This window comes from Pristis pectinata, chromosome 15, assembly GCF_009764475.1.
Source record: "Pristis pectinata isolate sPriPec2 chromosome 15, sPriPec2.1.pri, whole genome shotgun sequence".
Lineage (NCBI taxonomy): Eukaryota > Metazoa > Chordata > Chondrichthyes > Rhinopristiformes > Pristidae > Pristis > Pristis pectinata.
Genome location: NC_067419.1, coordinates 15,374,291 through 15,393,617, shown reverse-complemented (window position 1 = coordinate 15,393,617; position 19,327 = coordinate 15,374,291). Strand labels below are relative to the sequence as shown.

General features: G+C 41.8%; 1 protein-coding gene across 2 annotated transcripts in view; it reads right to left on the bottom strand.

The window, feature by feature from the left end:
• Positions 1 to 1,377: 1,377 nt before the first annotated feature.
• The window catches only part of parvg (parvin, gamma), a 33,269-nt gene continuing 15,319 nt past the window's right edge, over positions 1,378 to 19,327 (bottom strand). For both annotated transcript variants that reach the window (XM_052030839.1, XM_052030838.1), the window contains 7 exons: positions 14,351 to 14,406; positions 13,283 to 13,314; positions 12,248 to 12,309; positions 10,089 to 10,157; positions 6,394 to 6,495; positions 5,461 to 5,533; positions 1,378 to 1,985 (listed from right to left, as the gene is read on the bottom strand). In XM_052030839.1, coding sequence (XP_051886799.1) covers positions 1,912 to 1,985; positions 5,461 to 5,533; positions 6,394 to 6,495; positions 10,089 to 10,157; positions 12,248 to 12,309; positions 13,283 to 13,314; positions 14,351 to 14,406 — 468 coding nt within the window. In that variant the 3' untranslated portion in view covers positions 1,378 to 1,911. The remainder of the gene's footprint in view (positions 1,986 to 5,460; positions 5,534 to 6,393; positions 6,496 to 10,088; positions 10,158 to 12,247; positions 12,310 to 13,282; positions 13,315 to 14,350; positions 14,407 to 19,327) is intronic.

Below are 19,327 nucleotides of genomic sequence, written 5' to 3'. Positions count from 1 at the left end.
ATGTGGGCATTATGTTGATGCAACTGCCAATAGATAGTCCAAATTAGCAATCACACATTGGTGTTAAACAAGAGCATTGCAAATTGTGAAGAACAGCTTTATTGATCATAGGATGAAACTGTTTTCTCCATTATCTCAATGCAAACTTTATGCTTAATGTTCAGTTCATTAGCATTCATGAGGAAGGTAATCTCATTACACAAATTCAGAAAAAGCACAAAACTCCTCCCCTAGAAACCAAGCATGAAGTCAATGCTCTCCCAATAATAATTAAATAGTCCCTGAAGCAACCTAGAAAATATTGATCTAAATGTTCTACCCCAGGATCATACTGATCTGCATGCTGATTTCAGTACATCATTTTTATAGAATTTACATATTATGCTTCAGTGATACAATGATTTGCAACACTTATTTCCTCTCATGGACTTTTGTTTAAACTGGAGCTAGATTATTAGGTTGCTAGCTATTACGGCTGTTTATGATTGGAACTGCCTGCAATCAGCTGTTGAAATGGAATTTACAGGCCAACATAGGTTGGAACAACACTAATGTTTCTATGATACTTCTGTGCATGACAGACACATAAGGTTACTTCTGTCCATTTAGTCTTCCCTGGAGTCCTGTGGTGGAAACTTTTCTCAATGCGTCTTCCAGGAATGTGCTGGAACTAGCTTCTTAGATCCGACACCAGTCTGACCTGGTTATCCTCCCTGTTGCAAGGAGATTAGAGGCAAAGGATTAACAAGCAACAGGGAGGATTTTTTTAATTACTCTGCTTGAGCTGTGTTTCAGGTTACTTTAATTATATGCTTCAATGTCATTAAATGTTTCTGTCTTTTACAGCCAGCAAAGCCCATTCCAAGTCTGTCAGGACATTCTGAGAGAGCAGGTGAAGTTTCATTACCTTTTCTCCAAAGCCCTGTTGCAACTGAGAGCACGCCATTGGGATATGGAGAGCCCATGCATTTAAGCAGTATTAACAAGTAGTTTTCTCACCCTCTTCTTCTACCTCTTATGCTGGGATAAAACAAGAGTGAGGTTACTTGTGGTCACTCTCCATCCTTTCATTATGTTAAATGCGGGAGATGGGAAAATCAAAATTGAGCTTCATATTATCCTGAGCAGATTTGCCTGTGTACTCTGTCAGTGAAGGTCATTAGAATGCTCCATCTGACTACTCCCTCTCTACCTAATTCAACTGCTTCAACTCATGTTTCAGCTAAACAAACCCCACCCAGATCACAAATCTGAAATTTCTGTCTAAGTGGCCCAATTCCGCTCCAGGCAAAATACTATGGAGGCCACTCAGTGGGACCAATGATTTTCTTTAATGAGAATGACAGTTAAGTGAATAAATTCACAGAAGCCAAGAAGTTTATCGCTGTATAATTCCTCATGTATTTGGCTAGACAGCACTGAGCCTTTGAGAATGACATTGCATTAAGTCACAATACAATTGAGCTCACTGCAACAAAAACAGAGAAAACAGAGGCTTGTTAAATCCCACTGACAATGAGGGGAAGAATTAAACAAAGGCTGAATTATTTACTTCTGTGAAATGTTATTCAGTTCTTAATGATCCCAGATTAATGTTTGCACATTAACTAAGTAATTTGCCATTAGGTTTTATTTAAAAAGATTTAACTCAGAGAGTGTTACTTTATCTTTATAAATTTTGTATGAATTATAAATTCTAAGCAAAATTGTGCTGCAGTTAATTTCAGCTAATTGTGTGAAGATAATTAGGCAATTGTTTTAATATTTTATGCAGAGGATGTATGAAACCTTTAACCACTAAGATGTTTATAGTATGTTACAACACAAGTCTCTTTCCTTTCTCAATCTGATGACCTGCAATCAACTTGGTTGAAGTTTTCTTTCATGCTGCATGATATTCTCTGCTCTCCTTCACTTGTCCTTGTACTTAGCAAACAAGCAATGCAAGATCCGGATTGTGGCCTTGGTGTCCAAGTTTACAATGTCTGTGAGAAGAAGGGAGAAGGGAGGATTTTAAAAGTTTAATCATAAACACTAAGGTGATGACTGAGCCCATCTTCACTGGTCAATAAGAATGTCCCGCTGAACAAACCATCCAACAAGCTGTATGGCTTTCTCATCACCAAACTTGCCCCTAATGATTGCTTACTTGTTTCATAATTAAACATGTCCTGATCTCCAACCCAAGTTTGATTTTAAATTATGTCCCCATATCTTGTTTCGACTGAAACGATGCCTTATAAGATCTCTGCCTTGTTCCCTTCATTCATGCACTTGTTAGCAAAATGCTCAGAAGCAATCAAACTTAAAGCTCACCTCCATATCTTCTCATCAACATGCTGTCGGAATCAGACCTACTCTTCCACCCACCTGTTGGGCCCAGAACATGGAACTTCAGACTCTGCCACCTCCCAACAGCCCCCACCTCGCCCGCCACCTGCTGTTTGTCAAGGTCAGAATCTCAGACCTTGCAATCTTGTACCCCCACAATCCTTTCTATTGCCTCATGGCAGCAACACCCGTTGGGGAGACTTACTGAAGTGATGGGGTGACAGACAGACCTGGAGATGAGGAGAGTGACGGGGTGGGGATATAGCGGATAACTATCGGGCTAGGGGAGACTCTGGGGAGGTGTTGGGGAGTCAGTGTGGGTGTGTGGGGGTTAGGCTAAAGAGGTGCAATGTCAAGACTATCATATTGGACACAGCAGTATCAGTCGGCATATGGATTGATTGATGAGAGAATTCAGACAGATGTTTGACACATTGAGGGGGCACATAAAATGATCTCTACTATGGAAACGCTGTTCAGAGATGCAAGTTGTGAATCCACAGTGACAATGAACATGGCAGTGCCTTCTTTGTTCTCAATGATGTCTCATGTGGTCCCTGAAAGCATTGTTGGTGGGAAAGCATTCAGTCACAAAGGATGAAAGACACTAAACCAGTACAACAATGGTAGAAAATGATCACAGAGTGGAGGTGGTAACCCACTGACTGGAGTGCTGCAAGGCCACAAAGTGGTCTCAGAGATGGATGTAGTTCAAGTGGATCTGCACCACGGCAGTGATTATAACAACACTGTTAAAATAAGCAGTTGTTCTAGGAGAATGCTGGTCAACACACAAGTGAGTAGTTTTTCAGTGTGACTGGGTTGGGATTCTGCAGCATATTTCACAGGTGTGCTCCAGGGAAGTTCCTGCAGATTCCAGTTGGATCATCCTGCACAGTCTGTACAAGGACAGGGTTAGGAAGCTGCATTGAATTGTCACAAGTTACCTGAGCCAACCAATGTTGATGAGGAAGGACTGGCTCGAGGCTGCATAAATTGGCTGGAGGAGTTAGACTCAGAATTGTACAGCACAGAAATGGGCCCTTCAGCCCACCACATGCATGCTGATCATGGTAGCAATCGCCACCAATCCCACATGCCCACATTTAGTCTGTATGCTCCTATGCCTTGGCTGGTCAAGTGCCAGTATAAGGGCCTCTTAAACGTTGCAGTCATATCTGCTTCCACTACCTCCCCTAGTGTTCCAGGCACCCACCACTCTCTCTGCAAAAAAACTTGCCTCACAAATCTCCTTTGAGCTCTCCCCCTCTCACCTTAAAACTATGCCCTCTAGTATTTGACATTTCTCCTCTGGGAAAAGGACTGACCATCTATTCTATCCCTGCCTCTCGTAACTTCATTTACTTCTGTCAGGTTGCCCCTTAGCCTCCAACTCCAACCCAATCCACATTTGTCTACCCTCTTCTGATAACTGATACAGTCCAATCCAGGTCATCTACCAACTAAAGCTCTCTGAGGTCCATCTAACTAAAGCCCTCCAAATCCATGCAACATGCTGGTGAGTCTCCTCTGCACCCTCTCCAGTGCACTCACATCCTTCCAATAACGTGGCAGCCAGAACTGCACACAATTAGTGGCATGGTACCAGCGAGTCTGCAGAGCTTTTAGCATTTCTCTAGCATTTTGCCATTGATACATATAGTGGTTGTTGATAGAAGGCCCACATTCACGTTATTCTGGGGTTCAAACCCATTTATTGACAGCTGAGACCAGGTGCCCAATGGACTTTAAGTCACAGGTGGTGAGAAGCTGTGCTAGTTGGAAATGAATGGGATATTGAAGGTTCTGCATGGAAATTGGACAATCCATTTATGATAGAAAAGATGGTGCAATTATGTAAGGTCATTCCAAACAGAACTGTTGATGGTGAACAGCACCTCGCGGCATTTGTTCGAGGAGCTAGAAAATTCTCAATTATTTTTAAAAAGCTGGATCTGCCTCGTGTCAACACAAAATCAGGGTTGCTTGATCATTACCACACAGGTTGCATGCTTACTATCTGTGTGACTTTAACCTTGAGGTACTTTGTTGTTACATCTGGATTACTCCATTGAATACAACACATCAAAGTAGAACTGTGGATATGTTGCCATGGCTGCCACGTTTCATTCCAGAATATGTTAATGCTGTGGTGATTTGTGTCACCAGCCATGTAAACTGAGGAGAGAGAATTACTAAAGCAATAAACAGGCACTGGAATTGCCCAACACAGCCATCCTGAGATGACATTTGTAAGATCAAAAGATTAATTTGCTCACTTGGAATCTTTATTTGTAATTGGTTACATGGATCTGGCACTGCCATTTTATAGTCTATCAAAGGCAATATAAAAAAAATTATTGAAGAGGACTTTTTTTTAAAAACCATTTTCTATATGGCCTCCTTCCCATGTCAGATGTTTCACATATTCCCTTTTGCCGTACAAGGAGGCCATTCAACCCAAAGAGTCTATGCTGGTTCCCAGAGCAATCCCATTCCCCCACTTATTTCCCTGTAACCTAAGTTCTCACACATGCCCACTAACACCATCAATTTTCCCACCTATATTTGGTGCAATTTACAATAACCTATTAACCTACCAACCTGCATGCCTTTGGGATTCAAGAAGAAACCCGAGCACCCAAAGGAAATCCTTGCGGTCACAGGGAGAACGTGCAAACTCCACACAAGACAGCAGCAGAGGTCAAAATAGAACCCAATAATTGGAGACAGCTGCACATATTCAATTTGGAAATTGGTCTGTTTTCAGATGATAAATAATTGTTCAGATTCAGCAAAATACTGCTTGGAATGAACTGGGCATACTGTCTTCCTTTTCTCAATCAATAATTAAATTTCCAGTAGACTCAAATGGCTCAAGTTATATTTTGTTCTGATAAGGCAAGGATAAAATTCATTGCTACAGAAATATTGACAGAACCCAAATAAGTCTGAAGTTGTTGCAAAATCTTCATATCACACAGTAGGGGAACAGGATATGCAAAAATAAAGAAAGCATTGCAACAACCATTCTATTGGCAGTGTAACGATAATATTGAACATAATATTGAACTATCAAGTTATAAAGAATGAAAAATGACCATCTTTCTTCTCTAAATCTCCACTGACCTTGAGGATTGATTGGATAATTTAACAGTCCTCCGTCTTCAAGAAGCCCCAGCACAAAAGAGACATTGTGAAGCTGTGGTGAACGAGAACAGATGATAAAATGATAAGATGATAAAATCAGAGTAAAAAAAACTACAGATACTGGAAGTTCAAAACAAAAACAGGAAATGCTGGAAACTCTCAATAGGCCAGGCAGCATCCATGGGGAGAGAAACAAAACTGAAATTTCATGTCAAAAACTGTTCAAAAGTGTTTCCAGCCGTTTCTATTTTTGTTTCAAGTCTCTGAGCACAGGGAGGGCAAGTTGCCAGAATTTCATTCAAGAATTGTCGGAATACTTAACAGAATTTAGCTTAAAAATTTGGATTGAATCCTAGGTATTGCACTGAGGTTTTTTGCAGAACTCATGGATGGTTTAATCACCTTGAATTCAATTAGCCCAAGCAACTGAAGATCAGGGATTTTAGAGACTCATAAGGCATGCAGTTATGAATCTAACTGCCAAAAAAGAGGTGTACTTTATACACTTTTTAGAACCTCTGTCGTTTAAATCTAAAACTGCACAGGTGAGCTGGAGAAATCACATATGAACTAAAATCGACAATATGTAAATTTTCAATTACATATAAAGTCTAATCAACATGGCTTGCATTTGTGCAGTAGCTTCTCTCAAGGAAGTTGCACTCCTAGCCTTCACCACAAGGCAGCTGGCGATAAAGCTGAGCAGAGGACAGGGGCCTTTTCCCATTCCGGGTGTAGAAATGAACCAAATGAATTGATGCCCACGACCCCCCCCCCCCCCCCAAAATCAGGAGACTGGTGCAGAAACTTGTTGGAGGTCATTTATTTCCTTTCATCTGTGCAGTTAAGCATTATGCCAAAAAGTCTAAAAGAGATGCATGCAGGGGGGCGGGGCAATTTTTGTCAACTCACCTTTTCTTTGTCATCCGAGGGGTTTAAATAATATTCACTTAGATGAATGAAATAGCCTTCTAGCTGTCCAATTAATAGAATCAAGATCACTCCATTGGAAAACTGGTAAAATAATAGAGCAAATAATTAGGAAAGATCAACTAATTTATTTTCAGATAATAAAACAACTGTTTAGATGTGACAAAATTCTGCTTGAATAGAAAAGGGCAAACAGAGTCCTGATGGTACTAAGTTAAACAATGTACTAGTCACATAGCGTTAAGTAAGGAATTAAGACTATATTCAAAAACTAGTAGATAAAATCAACCCACTTATAAAATGGCTGTGTAGGAATGCCTGTGGGAAGAACGACTCACCATACCTGCAGTAAAAGGGCTACGTGAATGTATATGTGCTGTACGCCAAGAGAGAGTTTGTGCCCATAATTACAAAAACTGACCAAAAGTGTAGTATGCTTTGAGAGGATCTGAGCTCTTTGAAATGTACAAGCTGTGAACCTGTTTGACAGAGGGGGCAATATGTGTCTGATCTCCTGAGGTTCAGCATTGTAACATTCACGACACCGTCATAAAACAGATGCTCCCAATGTCCGACTTTTGTCCTAAGAAGCCTTTAGAAATGCTGACCTGCAGGAGTTGTCTGTTTAAAGATGGCTTAGGTTTAACTTGCTTCACTGGCAGAAAGCTAGATGCTGGGAAAAGTTTAAAGGCTTCTATTTCCTAAAGTGCATTCTACTGTGAATGCGTAATTCAGATGAACCATTTTCAGACTTGAAATATTACTGAAGTTAAATGACCCTGCTGCAACTACAAAAATTGTACTTGATCATCCGGAATTTAATTCACAATTATGACTTTGGAACATTAAAACTTGTTTCAAACAGTTGACACAGATAGACAGGAAAGAGGGAGGGAGGGAGCTAAAATGCTATTTGCTCAGGCCAGAAGAGAAGGAAGTGCATGAAATTTTGTGTTAAATCAAAGTGGAAGTTGCATTTACTACTGCTTATGGCAGTGGAATTTACCTTAAAACCAACTACTGAAGAATGGTGAACTAAGCATGCAGCAGAAATCATGCCTGATCAGATGATTGACAGCTGTGAGCAAATGCAGGGTTCGCCTCATAGCAAGGTGGGGTAACGAAAAAGGAAAGGGTATCCTTGTGTCAGATATTACATTAAGATTACTCTAATTTCTCAAACAAGAGCAAAAGTATTTCACCACAGAATATGTATATCCATTTATTTGTTATTTACTAAGAAAGTCCCTAGTCAGGACTTCTGTGCAGCTGAGCGGGGGAGGCAGCAGTCCTACAGCTGGCCTTTTAAAAGTACTGTTATAGAGTCATAGGGTAATCCAGCACAGAAACAGGCCCTTTGGCCCAACTTGTCCATGCTGAACAAGAAGCCCTCTAAGCTAGGCCCATTTGCCTGTGTATGGTCCATATCCCTCTAAACCTTTCCTATCCATGTACCTGTCCAAGTGTCTTTTAAGTGTTGTTATTATATCTACTTCAACCACTTCCTCTAGCAGATCGTTCCACATGCCCTGTGTGTGAAGACATTGCCCTTCAGGTCTCTTTTACATCTTTCCCCCCTTAACTTAAACCTATGTCCTCGAGTTCTTGGTTCCCTTTCCCTGGGAAAAGAACTGTTTGCATTCACTATCTATGCCCCTCATGATCTTGTGCACCTCTGTAAGGTCACCCCTCAGTCTCTTACGCTCCAATGAAATAAGTCCTAACCTGCCCAACCTCTCCCTGTAACTCAGGCCCTCGAGACCTGGCAAAATTCTCGTACATCTTCTCTGCTCTCTTTCCAGCTTAATGACGTCTTTCCTATCACAGGATAAATAAAACCGTACACAGTACTCTAGGTGCGGCCTCACCAACGTCTTATACAACTGCAACATAGCATCCCAACTCCGATACTCAGTGCCCTGACTGATGGAGGCCGGCGTGCCAAACTTCTTCACCACCCTCTCTACCTCTGATTCCACTTTCGGGGAACTATGTACTTGTACTCCTAGGTCCCTCTATTCTACAATACTCTCCAAGGCCCTTCTGTTCACTGTGAAAGTCCTACCCTGGTTTTTCTTCCCAAAATCTAACACCTCACACTTATCTGGATTGAATGCCATTTGCCATTCCTTGACTCACTTACCTAACTGGTCAAGATCCCCTTGTAATTTTTGATAACCTTCTTCACTGTCTACGATACCACCCATCTTAGCGTCAGCTGCAAACTTACTAACCATACATTGTACATTGTCATAAATGATGAATGACAATGGGCCCAGCACCGATCCCTGTGGCACACCACTGGTCACACACCTCCAGTCTGAAAAACAACCTTCTACCATCACCCTTTGCTTCCTACCATCAAGCCAATTATCCACTTAGCTAGTTCTCCCTGGATCCCATGCGATCCAACCATCCAGACTTGCCTTCCAAGCGGAACCTTGTCTTTATGGACAAGGCTGATGACATTCACTACCCTGCCCTCATCAATCCTCTAGGTTACCTCAAATTGACATTCCTCATTTGACATTTCCACCCTGGGAAAAAGACTTTTCTGAGTGTAGCTGTTAGTGTAACAGTATTACAGCGCCAGTGACCCGGGTTCAATTCTGGCCACTGTCTGTAAGGAGTTTGTACGTTCTCCCCGTGTCTGCGTGGGTTTCCCCCGGGTGCTCCGGTTTCCTCAGACGTTCCAAAGACGTACAGGTTAGGAAGTTGTGGGCATGCTATGTTGGCGCCGGAAGCGTGGAGCCACTTGTAGGCTGCCCCCAGAATACTCTACTCAAAGATGCATTTCATTGTGTGTTTCAATGTACATGTGACTAATAAAGATTCTATCTTATTTTTGTTTTCACAACCAAATATCAGTGGCCTGTCATGCAGATGCATCCAGGAAATAAGATGTGTACTGGAAAGGAGGGAGTAACCTCACAGTTCATATTTACAGATCACCGACCTGTTCACACTTTGCTCCAAATACACACTTTCTACTTGTACCATTGTACCAAGACTCCTCTATCTTTTCTCTGTTGCTAAATGGAGATGCATCATAAATAAGCAGTGTTGTGGGCGAGATGCAATGGAAAATCTAAAAATATATTTTCAACTTTAAAAATGAATTTCATTTGGTTCTTTCAAAAATCTATTTAGCATCTTTATGAAGCAATTTTGAGAATGCCAAAAGCATAAACTGTGATTCTTTCTCAATGAGTTTTGGGGCTGGTTGCCATGACGACCCCACTCTATAATCTCCTCCAGCCCTCCACCACTGGCAGACATGCTTTCAGTAGCGTCTGCAATAAGCTCTGGAAATACCATCTAAATTTTGTCGCTCTCTCTCTCTTCCCTCCTCAAAGATGCCGCCACCACTTTTGGACATCTGCCCTAATGCCTTGAAGTGTTTTGATTTGTTAAGAGTGCCATATAAATGCATGTAATTGTTGATTCCCTAGAGAATGCTTAAATCTTTACTAGACATGTTTACTATTTGTCAATATTTTCATCACAAAATTTCAAAGCTGAATATATAAACTTGAGGCTGGATTTACTTTCAAATAAGTTTTTACACTGAGTGCAGGAGGTCCCCAGCGCTATAGCAAAAAAACACTAGACCTTCCACAAGCTTAGCTATGATTAACTTAAAAAGCTAGCCAAGTATTTCTAACTAACATACAGACCTGTGTGCTAAGATCCTTCACAGTCACACCAAGCCTTCCCACATGTTTGTTAACGAAATGAAGCAATGCCTAAAAAGGAAAACAAAAATGCAATTCAGCACTGCACCAATATTGACTCTGCCAAATCATTTGTGCCTCTCAAATCTGAGTTAAGTAAAAGTGGTCTCAAAGCTTCAGCAACTTCTGATATTGAGGCAGTTTACGCACTCAAACAAAGATAAGTCCATGCCAGCCCTTTGTAGAGCAAACCAGGCAGTGTAATTCTATTTATTCCATAGCCTTGAAAATTAATTCCTGTGCCTGCCTAACTCTGTTTTGAAAGTATTGATTCAGTTTTCACAGGCAGGGAAGTCCCAGTCATAACATTCTCCGTCTAAAAGTTTTTCCCCCATCAATCTGAACCTATGCCCCGTCTGCTGATGGGAATGGCTTCCCTCTATCCAAACCAGACATCATCCTATACAGCCATACCAAATTTCCTCTCAACCTTCTCTGCTCCAAGGAGGAAAAACTCCAGCTTATCCAATCTTATCTTGCGAATTGAAACCCCTCATCCCTGGAACAATCCAAGTAAATCTCTACATCCTTTCTTAAATGGTCACTCAAGAGCAATAATGCCTTACTTCCACTCTGCTCCTGCATGTTCTGAGGTTGGAACCACAGACATCCACAGATGGGGAGGTAATATGCTGACTGTGCAGGTGGATGGATACTTTGTGAGGTGGTCCACTCCTTCCGCTGCATACACTTGTGCTCCTGATTCATGGCCTCAACATTCTCAACACAATCGCAAATGCTCCCTGTCCACTTTGAGCGGTCATGGGACAGAGATTCCCAGGACTCAGGAGGTGTGATGCATTTCTTCAAGGGGCTTTGAATACATCCTTGCATCTTTTCCTCTGTTTGCTTTGCAGTCCCTTCCCGTGAGAGAACTTGGAATAGAGTGTCTCTCTGGGAATCTGGCAACAGGCTTGTGGACGCCGTGACCTGCCCAACTGAATGTAATCAGGGCCTCACTACTGGGGATGTTGGCCTCACCGCCTGGGACGATACTGGGGATGCTGACCTACATTTTGGGAGGATTGCAAGACTACAGCTCTGCAACTCTGCCTCTACTATTCCAGGGATGCATCCTACATAGACCAGGTGACATTTACTTGGAGCACAATCAGCCTTGATAGGTATCCCTTATCAATCTTCCTCTCCCACCCCCCATCCCATCCATTATCTCATATACTCAGTATCAAGATGAGGCGCCAAGTTCTCTGACAGTAATAGTCACACAGCACAGAAACAGGCCCTTCGGCCCATCATGTCCACCTGGAATAATACTGCACTAATCCCATTCTTCTTCCCACATCCCATCAACTCTTTCTCCCTCTTGCCCCTCCCCACTCCCATGATTCTCCCCCTAACTCATTATATTCAGGGCAACTTATGATAACCAAGTAACCTACCAACCAGCGTGGTTTTGGCTTGTGGCAGGAAACCGGTGCACTGGGTGGAAACCCACAAAGTCACAGGGAGAGTGTGCAAACTCCACATGCACAGTAACCAAGATGAGGATCAGGTCTCCGGAACTGTGAGGCAACAGGGCTACTCATCAAAACAATCGAGACATTGATTGGCAAAAAGCCCTTCATATTTTGGCTTTGGCATGGCTATGCATATTGATGTTGTATGCACATTAATCATGAAAGACAGTTGTTACTTGCAGGAAGAGATTTAATTCATGCAAACATTTCCACTCTTTTGCCAATTCATTTAAGTAGTTTAACGAGGGAAAAGGGGGAAGAGAGTCAGACCTGCTGAGTGTTCCCAACATCTGGTTTTATTTAAGAATCAGCTGAGGTTCTATTTTGATCTCAGTACAATTTCTCTGCCAAGTGAGTGTGTACTTGGATCAGTGTATGGGCATGATTAAGTCCGCAGATGATTGTTTAAATAACGTGTCAGTGGTCACCGCCTGGGACCATACACAAGGGAGGAGTTACTGGATGGCTGCTGTTATCCAAGGAACTGTACAAGAACAGCAATCTGCACTTCAACAGAATAAAAAGTCAAAGTGAGTTCAGTTCTTATTGTGGAACTGGGGGGAAATAACATTTTAAAAAAAGAGCAGCATATGAAGAAACATAACTAAAGTGGACGTACAGTACCTGTTGCACCACTTTAATTTTGTCAGACTTGAGCTTAAAGAGGTCATTAATATTGTCTGTTTCTAAAAGTAATAAAAATAACTATCAGGATAATATCACTACAAAGCATACATTCATTTTACACGATAATTCAGATTTTAATTTGAAAGCACTGAGGCTTCTAATTTGCAAAGCAACTCTAATAAGCTTGCAATGGACCCAGCATAAATTGCTTATTCTAAGTTTCTATACCATATTAGCAGTGAAATACATTTCTATTGTTTGTGAATGGGATGAATATGGTAAAATGTTGTCCAACAAAATGTCTGAAGTAGCATATTACATCATAAACTCAGTTTGTTTTAAAAATATGAATTAACTGAATTTTGAAGAATAATCTTTGAACAGCATCTTGACAATAATGTATACATTGAATTCATTTTCTTAGAATTGTACAGAAACAGGTCCTTGAGCCTACCATGTCCATGCCTTTTGGTCATCTACAAGTTTACCCAAAGAACTTGCTTTAATTTACCTCCCATCCAGAATGTGGCAATGAAAGTCAAGTCCAATGCATATAATTTCTGCCATCATTGCACACAACACAGTACATGTGCATCTTGTAACCCGTGTCTATCAGGACACTGTAGCAAGTCAAAATTCAGTGAAAATTTAAAAAAAAAATCAACCAGGGAAGATTTTACTCTCCAAAAAGTGTAAAGATCAAGAGAAAAATGCTCTGGTTCTATTTCTTATGGATCTCCTTACATAACCATGAGCCCTTTCTTACTTAAACATTCAAATCAGATACTCCCTTTAAAAAATAAACAGTGAACCTGAATGTTGCAGCCAATGAGACAAAGAAACAACATCTATTACAGGGTTTATGGAATGAAATTCTGCATTATCACTTGTGCTTTATTTCAGGTGGGAATTTTAAAAAATACTTTGTTCTCTGGTTTGAAGCTCTCAATGTGATTCCAGCTTCATTTTCCAAGAATCATGTTGTAATTTGTCAATAATAAAGTTTGGATCAGTAAAATGTTAATACCTTACCCTGTGTTTGATTTTGTTCTTCATCATCCCTTCTGCAAAACAAAATTGTTTAAAAATTAAAATCCAATTCAATTTACTTTTGGTTTATAAGCAAAACAATTGTTTACAATCAGAGTGCAGGTCAGTCATGCTCAGAATACACAATAAGGACATTCAGTAATACCCAATACTGATCCTCACACCTGGTGTCATAAACAGAACAGATGAGCTCTGAACTTACTATGGAAGTTACAGAAATTTGTTAGCTTTTTTTTGTTTAAGAGAATGCAGTATCTTGAACACATTTTATCAAGGACTTACAGCTTACGTTCAAGTTTCAAATCAGATCAAAGACTCAGTTGCTCAGACTCTGACAGAGTCCCATAAATTCAGAAATATACCATGTGCTGCATCAATGTGACACTTTTTATTTCCAACATTAAAACTTCTACCAGCTCTCTGAAGAAGATTGCCAATGTAAAGCCAGCTTATGCAATTTAGGAACAGATTTTTTTTAAACTGTGGATATCCTTGCACAAGGAGGATTGAGTCTGCCAAATCAATTTCATATCTAATGGTTTTAAACATTATTACAACTAACAGAGCAAGGAGATTTCCAGTTCACAACCTCACTGACAGAAGGATCAAACTTGAGGGAGTGCAATAAGTCAAGTACATTTGAGTCAGATTCATAACCAGTATGCTGGCGAAAGGGTATGATCCACTGAATTACATAGTTTACTTTAAACACATAAATGAACAAACTCATCAATGAAAACCAACATGGATTCACTTTCATCTGTGAGGCTTGCAAATTGATTTATTTACACTGAAAGAAGAAATTATTTAACTTCAACTGAAAAAGTGGGTAAATAAACTTAAGCACCAACATGACAATAGAAAAAGGTAGAAACACTCAGCAGATCATGCATAATCTCTGATGAGAAAGGGTTAACTTTTCAGGTGAATTACCTAATTAGACTCAGCTTTTTCATTCCTCACTTTGAATAAATACATTTTTATTCAAATCTAATACCTGAACTTTCCACATTTATGAAGTTACAGAAAACATTTTAGATCATGTTTTACCTTTTCTCTGTGATACATTCCAAGTGTTTTGTTGTTTTTATTCCTGTTTTGTCAATCTAGAAGAACAAAATTAACAACCAGCTTTAATTCTCGTGGATTTACGAGTACTTCAAAATACTTCCCTTCACAGGAAATGAATGAGCATTGGATAAGTAATTAGCTCCTATGCTAAAGAGTTCCCTACAAATCTCACTTTTCAATGAACTCTGTGGAGCTCCTCTATATGGAACGGACGTAATCTTCTGATATAGGATTGAAAGTCTCTTTCTTGGAATATCTATTCCACAATAGATCAACAAGTTGATGTTTTTCTCTTCAGGGTCGTTGGTAAATTTTGATATGCCATTTTTCACAATTGAAACCTTGGTTGAAATCAAAGCTCATGATCAAAAGTTCCATTCAGGGATGTATCACTGGTGAGAGTAGCATTTATTGCCCTTGATAAGGTAGTGGGCCACCTCTTTGAACGTGTAGAGTTTGTTGAGTGAAGGTATCCTAAAGAGTTGTTAGGGATTTCCAGGTTTTCGACCCAGTAAAGATGAAGGAATAACAATATATTTTCAGGTCAGAATGCTGGGTGACTTGGGGAGGAACTTGGAGATGGTGCTGTATCCATTAGCCTGCTGGCTTGTCCTTCTGGGTCTTGCTGCACGTGGGTACAAACTACTGCATTATACAAGTTGGAAACTGAACTAAAATCAATGTGCACCCTGACTTCACATCATATGTTGGAGGAAAGGTCATTGATATTGATCAAGCAGCAAAAGGCATACAGCTCTGGAATACCATTCTGAGGAACTTGTACATTGTTGCCTATTACTGCCCTCTGACAACCATCTCACTTACTGCTAGGTATGAACCCTGTCACTCTAATGTTTAACTCCTGCTTTATCTTGACTTCAGTTTTTACTAGGGGTTCTTAAGGCCAATGGTGCAGTCATTTCTCCCTCAGTTCTGAAAATCAGACCCTTAGTTCATGCTTGGATCAAGAAAGGAATAAGGTCTATAACTGAGTGGACCTGGTGAACCCACTGAACACCAATAAGCTGGTAAGTTGTGGAGTTGCATGTGGTTGGTGGGTAGCAGACTCAGCAACACACTCCATCACTTTACCAATGAATGGCTGGGAGTTGATCAGATTTGACTGGGCTGACATTTTGTGAACATGCCATATCTAGACAATTTTCATCCTCATCGGGTAGTGCCATGGTAGAGTCATAGACGAATACAGCATGAATACAGGCCCTTCGGCCCAATGAGTCCATGCTGACCATGGTGTCCACCCATCTAGTCCCAATTTCCTGCGTTTGGCCCGTATCCCTCTAAGCCTGTATGTACCTATCCAAGTACTTCTTAAGTGACCCTATTGAATCTGCCTTAACCACTTCCTCTGGCACCTCATTCCACATACTCACCACTCTCTGCGTGAAAAAGTTGCCGCTAAAGTCCCTTTTAAATCTTTCCCCTCTCACCTAAATCTATGCCCCCTAGTTTTGGACTCCCCCTACCCCGGGGAAAAGACTGCTACCATCCACCTTATCTATGCCCCTCATGATTTTACAAACCTCTACACGATCACCCCATATTCTCCTACGCTCCAAGGAATAAAGACCTAGCCTGGCCAACCTCTCCCTATAACTCAGGCCCTCTAGTCCTGGCAACATCCTCGTAAATCTTTTCTGCACTCTTTCCAGTTTAAGCACGTCTTTCCTATTACAGGGTGACCAAAAATGAACACAGTCCTCCAAGTGAGGCCTCACCAATGACTTATACAACTGCAACATAATGTCCCAGCTCCTATACTCAATGCCCTGACACAGCATGCTAAATGCCTTTTTCACCACCCTGTCTACCTGCGACACTGCTTTCAATGAACTATGCACTTGTACTTCTAGGTCCCTCTCTTCCATTACACTCCCTAGTGCCCCACCATTCATTGTACAAGTCCTACGCTGGTTTGACTTTCCAAATTGCATCACCTCACACTTATCTGTATTGAAATCCATTTGCCACTCCTCAGCCCACTTCACTAACTGATTAAGACCCCCCTGTAACCTACAATAACCATCTTTAATATCACAACACCTCCTAATTTCGTGTCATCCGCAAATTTACTGATCAAGCCTTGTGCATCCAAATCATTTATATAAATAAGGAATAACAAGGGTCCCAACACGGACCCCTGTGGCACACCACTAGTCACCGGCCTCCATTCTGAGAATCAACCTTCAACCACCACCCTCTGCTTCCTACCTCTGAGCCAATTTTGAATCTACCAAACTAGCTCTCCCTGGGACCTCACCTTCCAGGCCAGCCTACCATGTGGGACCTTGTCAAAGTCCTTGCCAAAGTCCAAATAGACAACATCCACTGCCCTACCCTCATCTACCTTTTTGGTTACTTCAAAAAAAAAACTCTAAAAGGTTCATAAAGCATTACTTTTCATGCACAAAGCCATGATGACTCCTCCTAATCAGACTTTGTCTGTCCAAATGCTGGTAGATCCTGTCCCTAAGAATTCCATCCAGTAACTTCCCCACTACTGTTGTCAGGCTGACCGGCCTGTAGTTCCCTGGCTTGTCCTTGCTAGCTTTCTTAAACAATGGAACAACATTAGCCACCTTGCAATCTTTGGGAACTTCACCAGTGGCTAACAATGAAGCCAAAATCTCCACAAGGACCTGTGCAATTTCTTCTCTAGCCTCCCACAAAGTCCTAGGATGCACTCAGTCAGGTCCTGGGGATTTATCCACCTTAATGCGCTGTAAGGCCACAAATACCTCCTCCTTAGTAATATGAATGCTCTCCAAAACATCTCCACTAATTTTCCTTATCTCTTGAGCAATGATGATTTTCTCCTCAGTAAACACAGAAAAGAAATATTGGTTAAAAATCCCACCCATCTCCTGTGGCTCAAGACATAGGCGGTCCTGCTGATCTTTAAGGGGATCTACTCTCTCCCTGGTCACTCTTTTACTCTTAATATAGCTATAGAACCTCTTGGGATTTTCCTTAATCTTACCTGCCAAATCCACCTCATACCCCCTCTTTGTCCTCCTGATTTCCCTCTTAAGAGTATTCTTCTTAGAGTCATCAGGGTATTCACTTGTCCCCAACCTCCTAAACACAATATACACTTCCTCCTTTTTCTTGACCAGAGTCTCAATATCTCTCATCAGCCAAGTTTCCCTAAACTTGCCAGGTTTACCCTTCACCCTAACAGGAACATGCTGCTCCTGGACTCTTGATATCACACTCTTTAAAGCCTCCCACTTGCCACTTGCTCCTTTCCCTTCAAACAGGCCCACCCAATCAACCTCTGGTAGATCCTGCCTAATTCCCCCAAAATTAGCCCTGCTCCAGTTTAGGACCATAACCTGTGGAACTGTCCTATCCTTTTCTATCACTATCTTAAAACTATTAGAATTATAGTCACTAGAGCCAAAGTGCTCCCACTGCTACTTCAGTTACCTGCCATACCTAGTTCCCTAAGAGGAGGTCCAGTAATGCACCCTCCCGAGTAGTGCTCTCTATATATTGACTCAGGAAACTTTCTTGGATACATTTCACAAATTCCACCCTGTCCAGGCCCTTAACACTCTGGGTAGTTCAGTCAATACCAGGGAAATTAAAATCTCCCACTAATACAACCTTATTATTCTTACAACTACGAGCAATTTCTCTACACACCTGCTCCTCAAGTTCCCACTAACTATTGGGAGGTCTATAATACAGCCCCACTAGAGTGACTGTCCTCTTCTCGTTTCTAAGTTCTACCCATAGGGCCTCACTGGACGATCCCCCCAAGAATGTAATTATGGCTGTTACATTCTCCCTTAACAAAAAGGCAACACCACCCCCTCGCTTCCCTGTACCTCTGTCACGTTTGTAGCATCTGCATCCTGGAATATTGAAGTGCCAATCCTGCCCTTCTCTCAGCCATGTTTCTGTAATGGCTACAACATCCCAGTCCTCAGAGCCAATCCACACCCTGAGTTTGTCTGCCTTACCTGTTAAACCTTGTGCATTTAAATAAATGCAGTTTAACTGGGTATTCCTTTCCCTGCCTTTACTGTGCCCCTGGCTATCCTGATTACTAAAATGCTTTGTCCCATGACTTGCTCGTGCCCAGAGTCCCACACCCCCTGCCAACCTAGTTTAAACCCTCCCATGTAAAACCAGCAAATTTCCCTGCAAGGATATTGGTCCCTCTGTAGTTCAACTGCAACCCTCCCTCTTGTACAGGTCGCCTCTACCACTGAAAAGATCCCAAGAATCTGAATCCCTGCCCCCTGCACCAGCTCCTCAGCCACAGATTCACCTGGCCTATCCTATTTCTGACCTTGCTGGCACGTGGCACCGGGTGTAATCTGGAGATCACCACCCTCGAGGTTCTGCTTCTTAACTTCTTACCCAGCTCCCTGTACTCATTCTGCAGGACCTCGTCCCTTGTTCTGCCCATGTTGTTTGTACCAACATGTACAACAACTTCTGGCTGTTTGTTCTCCCGCCTGAGAATCTTCTGCAGCTACTCAGAGACATCCTCGACCCTGGCACCTGGGAGACAGGTCGTCTCTTCTGCGGTCACAGAATTTCCTGTCTGTCCCCCCACTATTGAGTCTCCTATCACTATTGCCCTGCCTGACTGCACCCTTTCCTTCTGAGCCAGTCACTGTGCCAGAGACCTGACTACTGCTGCTAGCCCCTGAAAGAACATCCCCTCAACAGTATCCAAAGAGGTGTACCTGCTTGTGAGGGGAATGGCCACAGGGGAACCCTGCATTGTTTGCCTACTGCCCTTACTTTTCCTGGTGGTCACCCATCTAACTGAAACCTGTACCTTGTATGTGACCACCTCAGAAAAAGTCTCATCTATGAAGCCTTCAGCTTCCCGGATGATCCTGAGTGCATCCAACTGCAGCTCAAGTTCCTTGACCTGGTCTGTCAGGAACTGCAGTTGGGTGCACTTCCCACAGA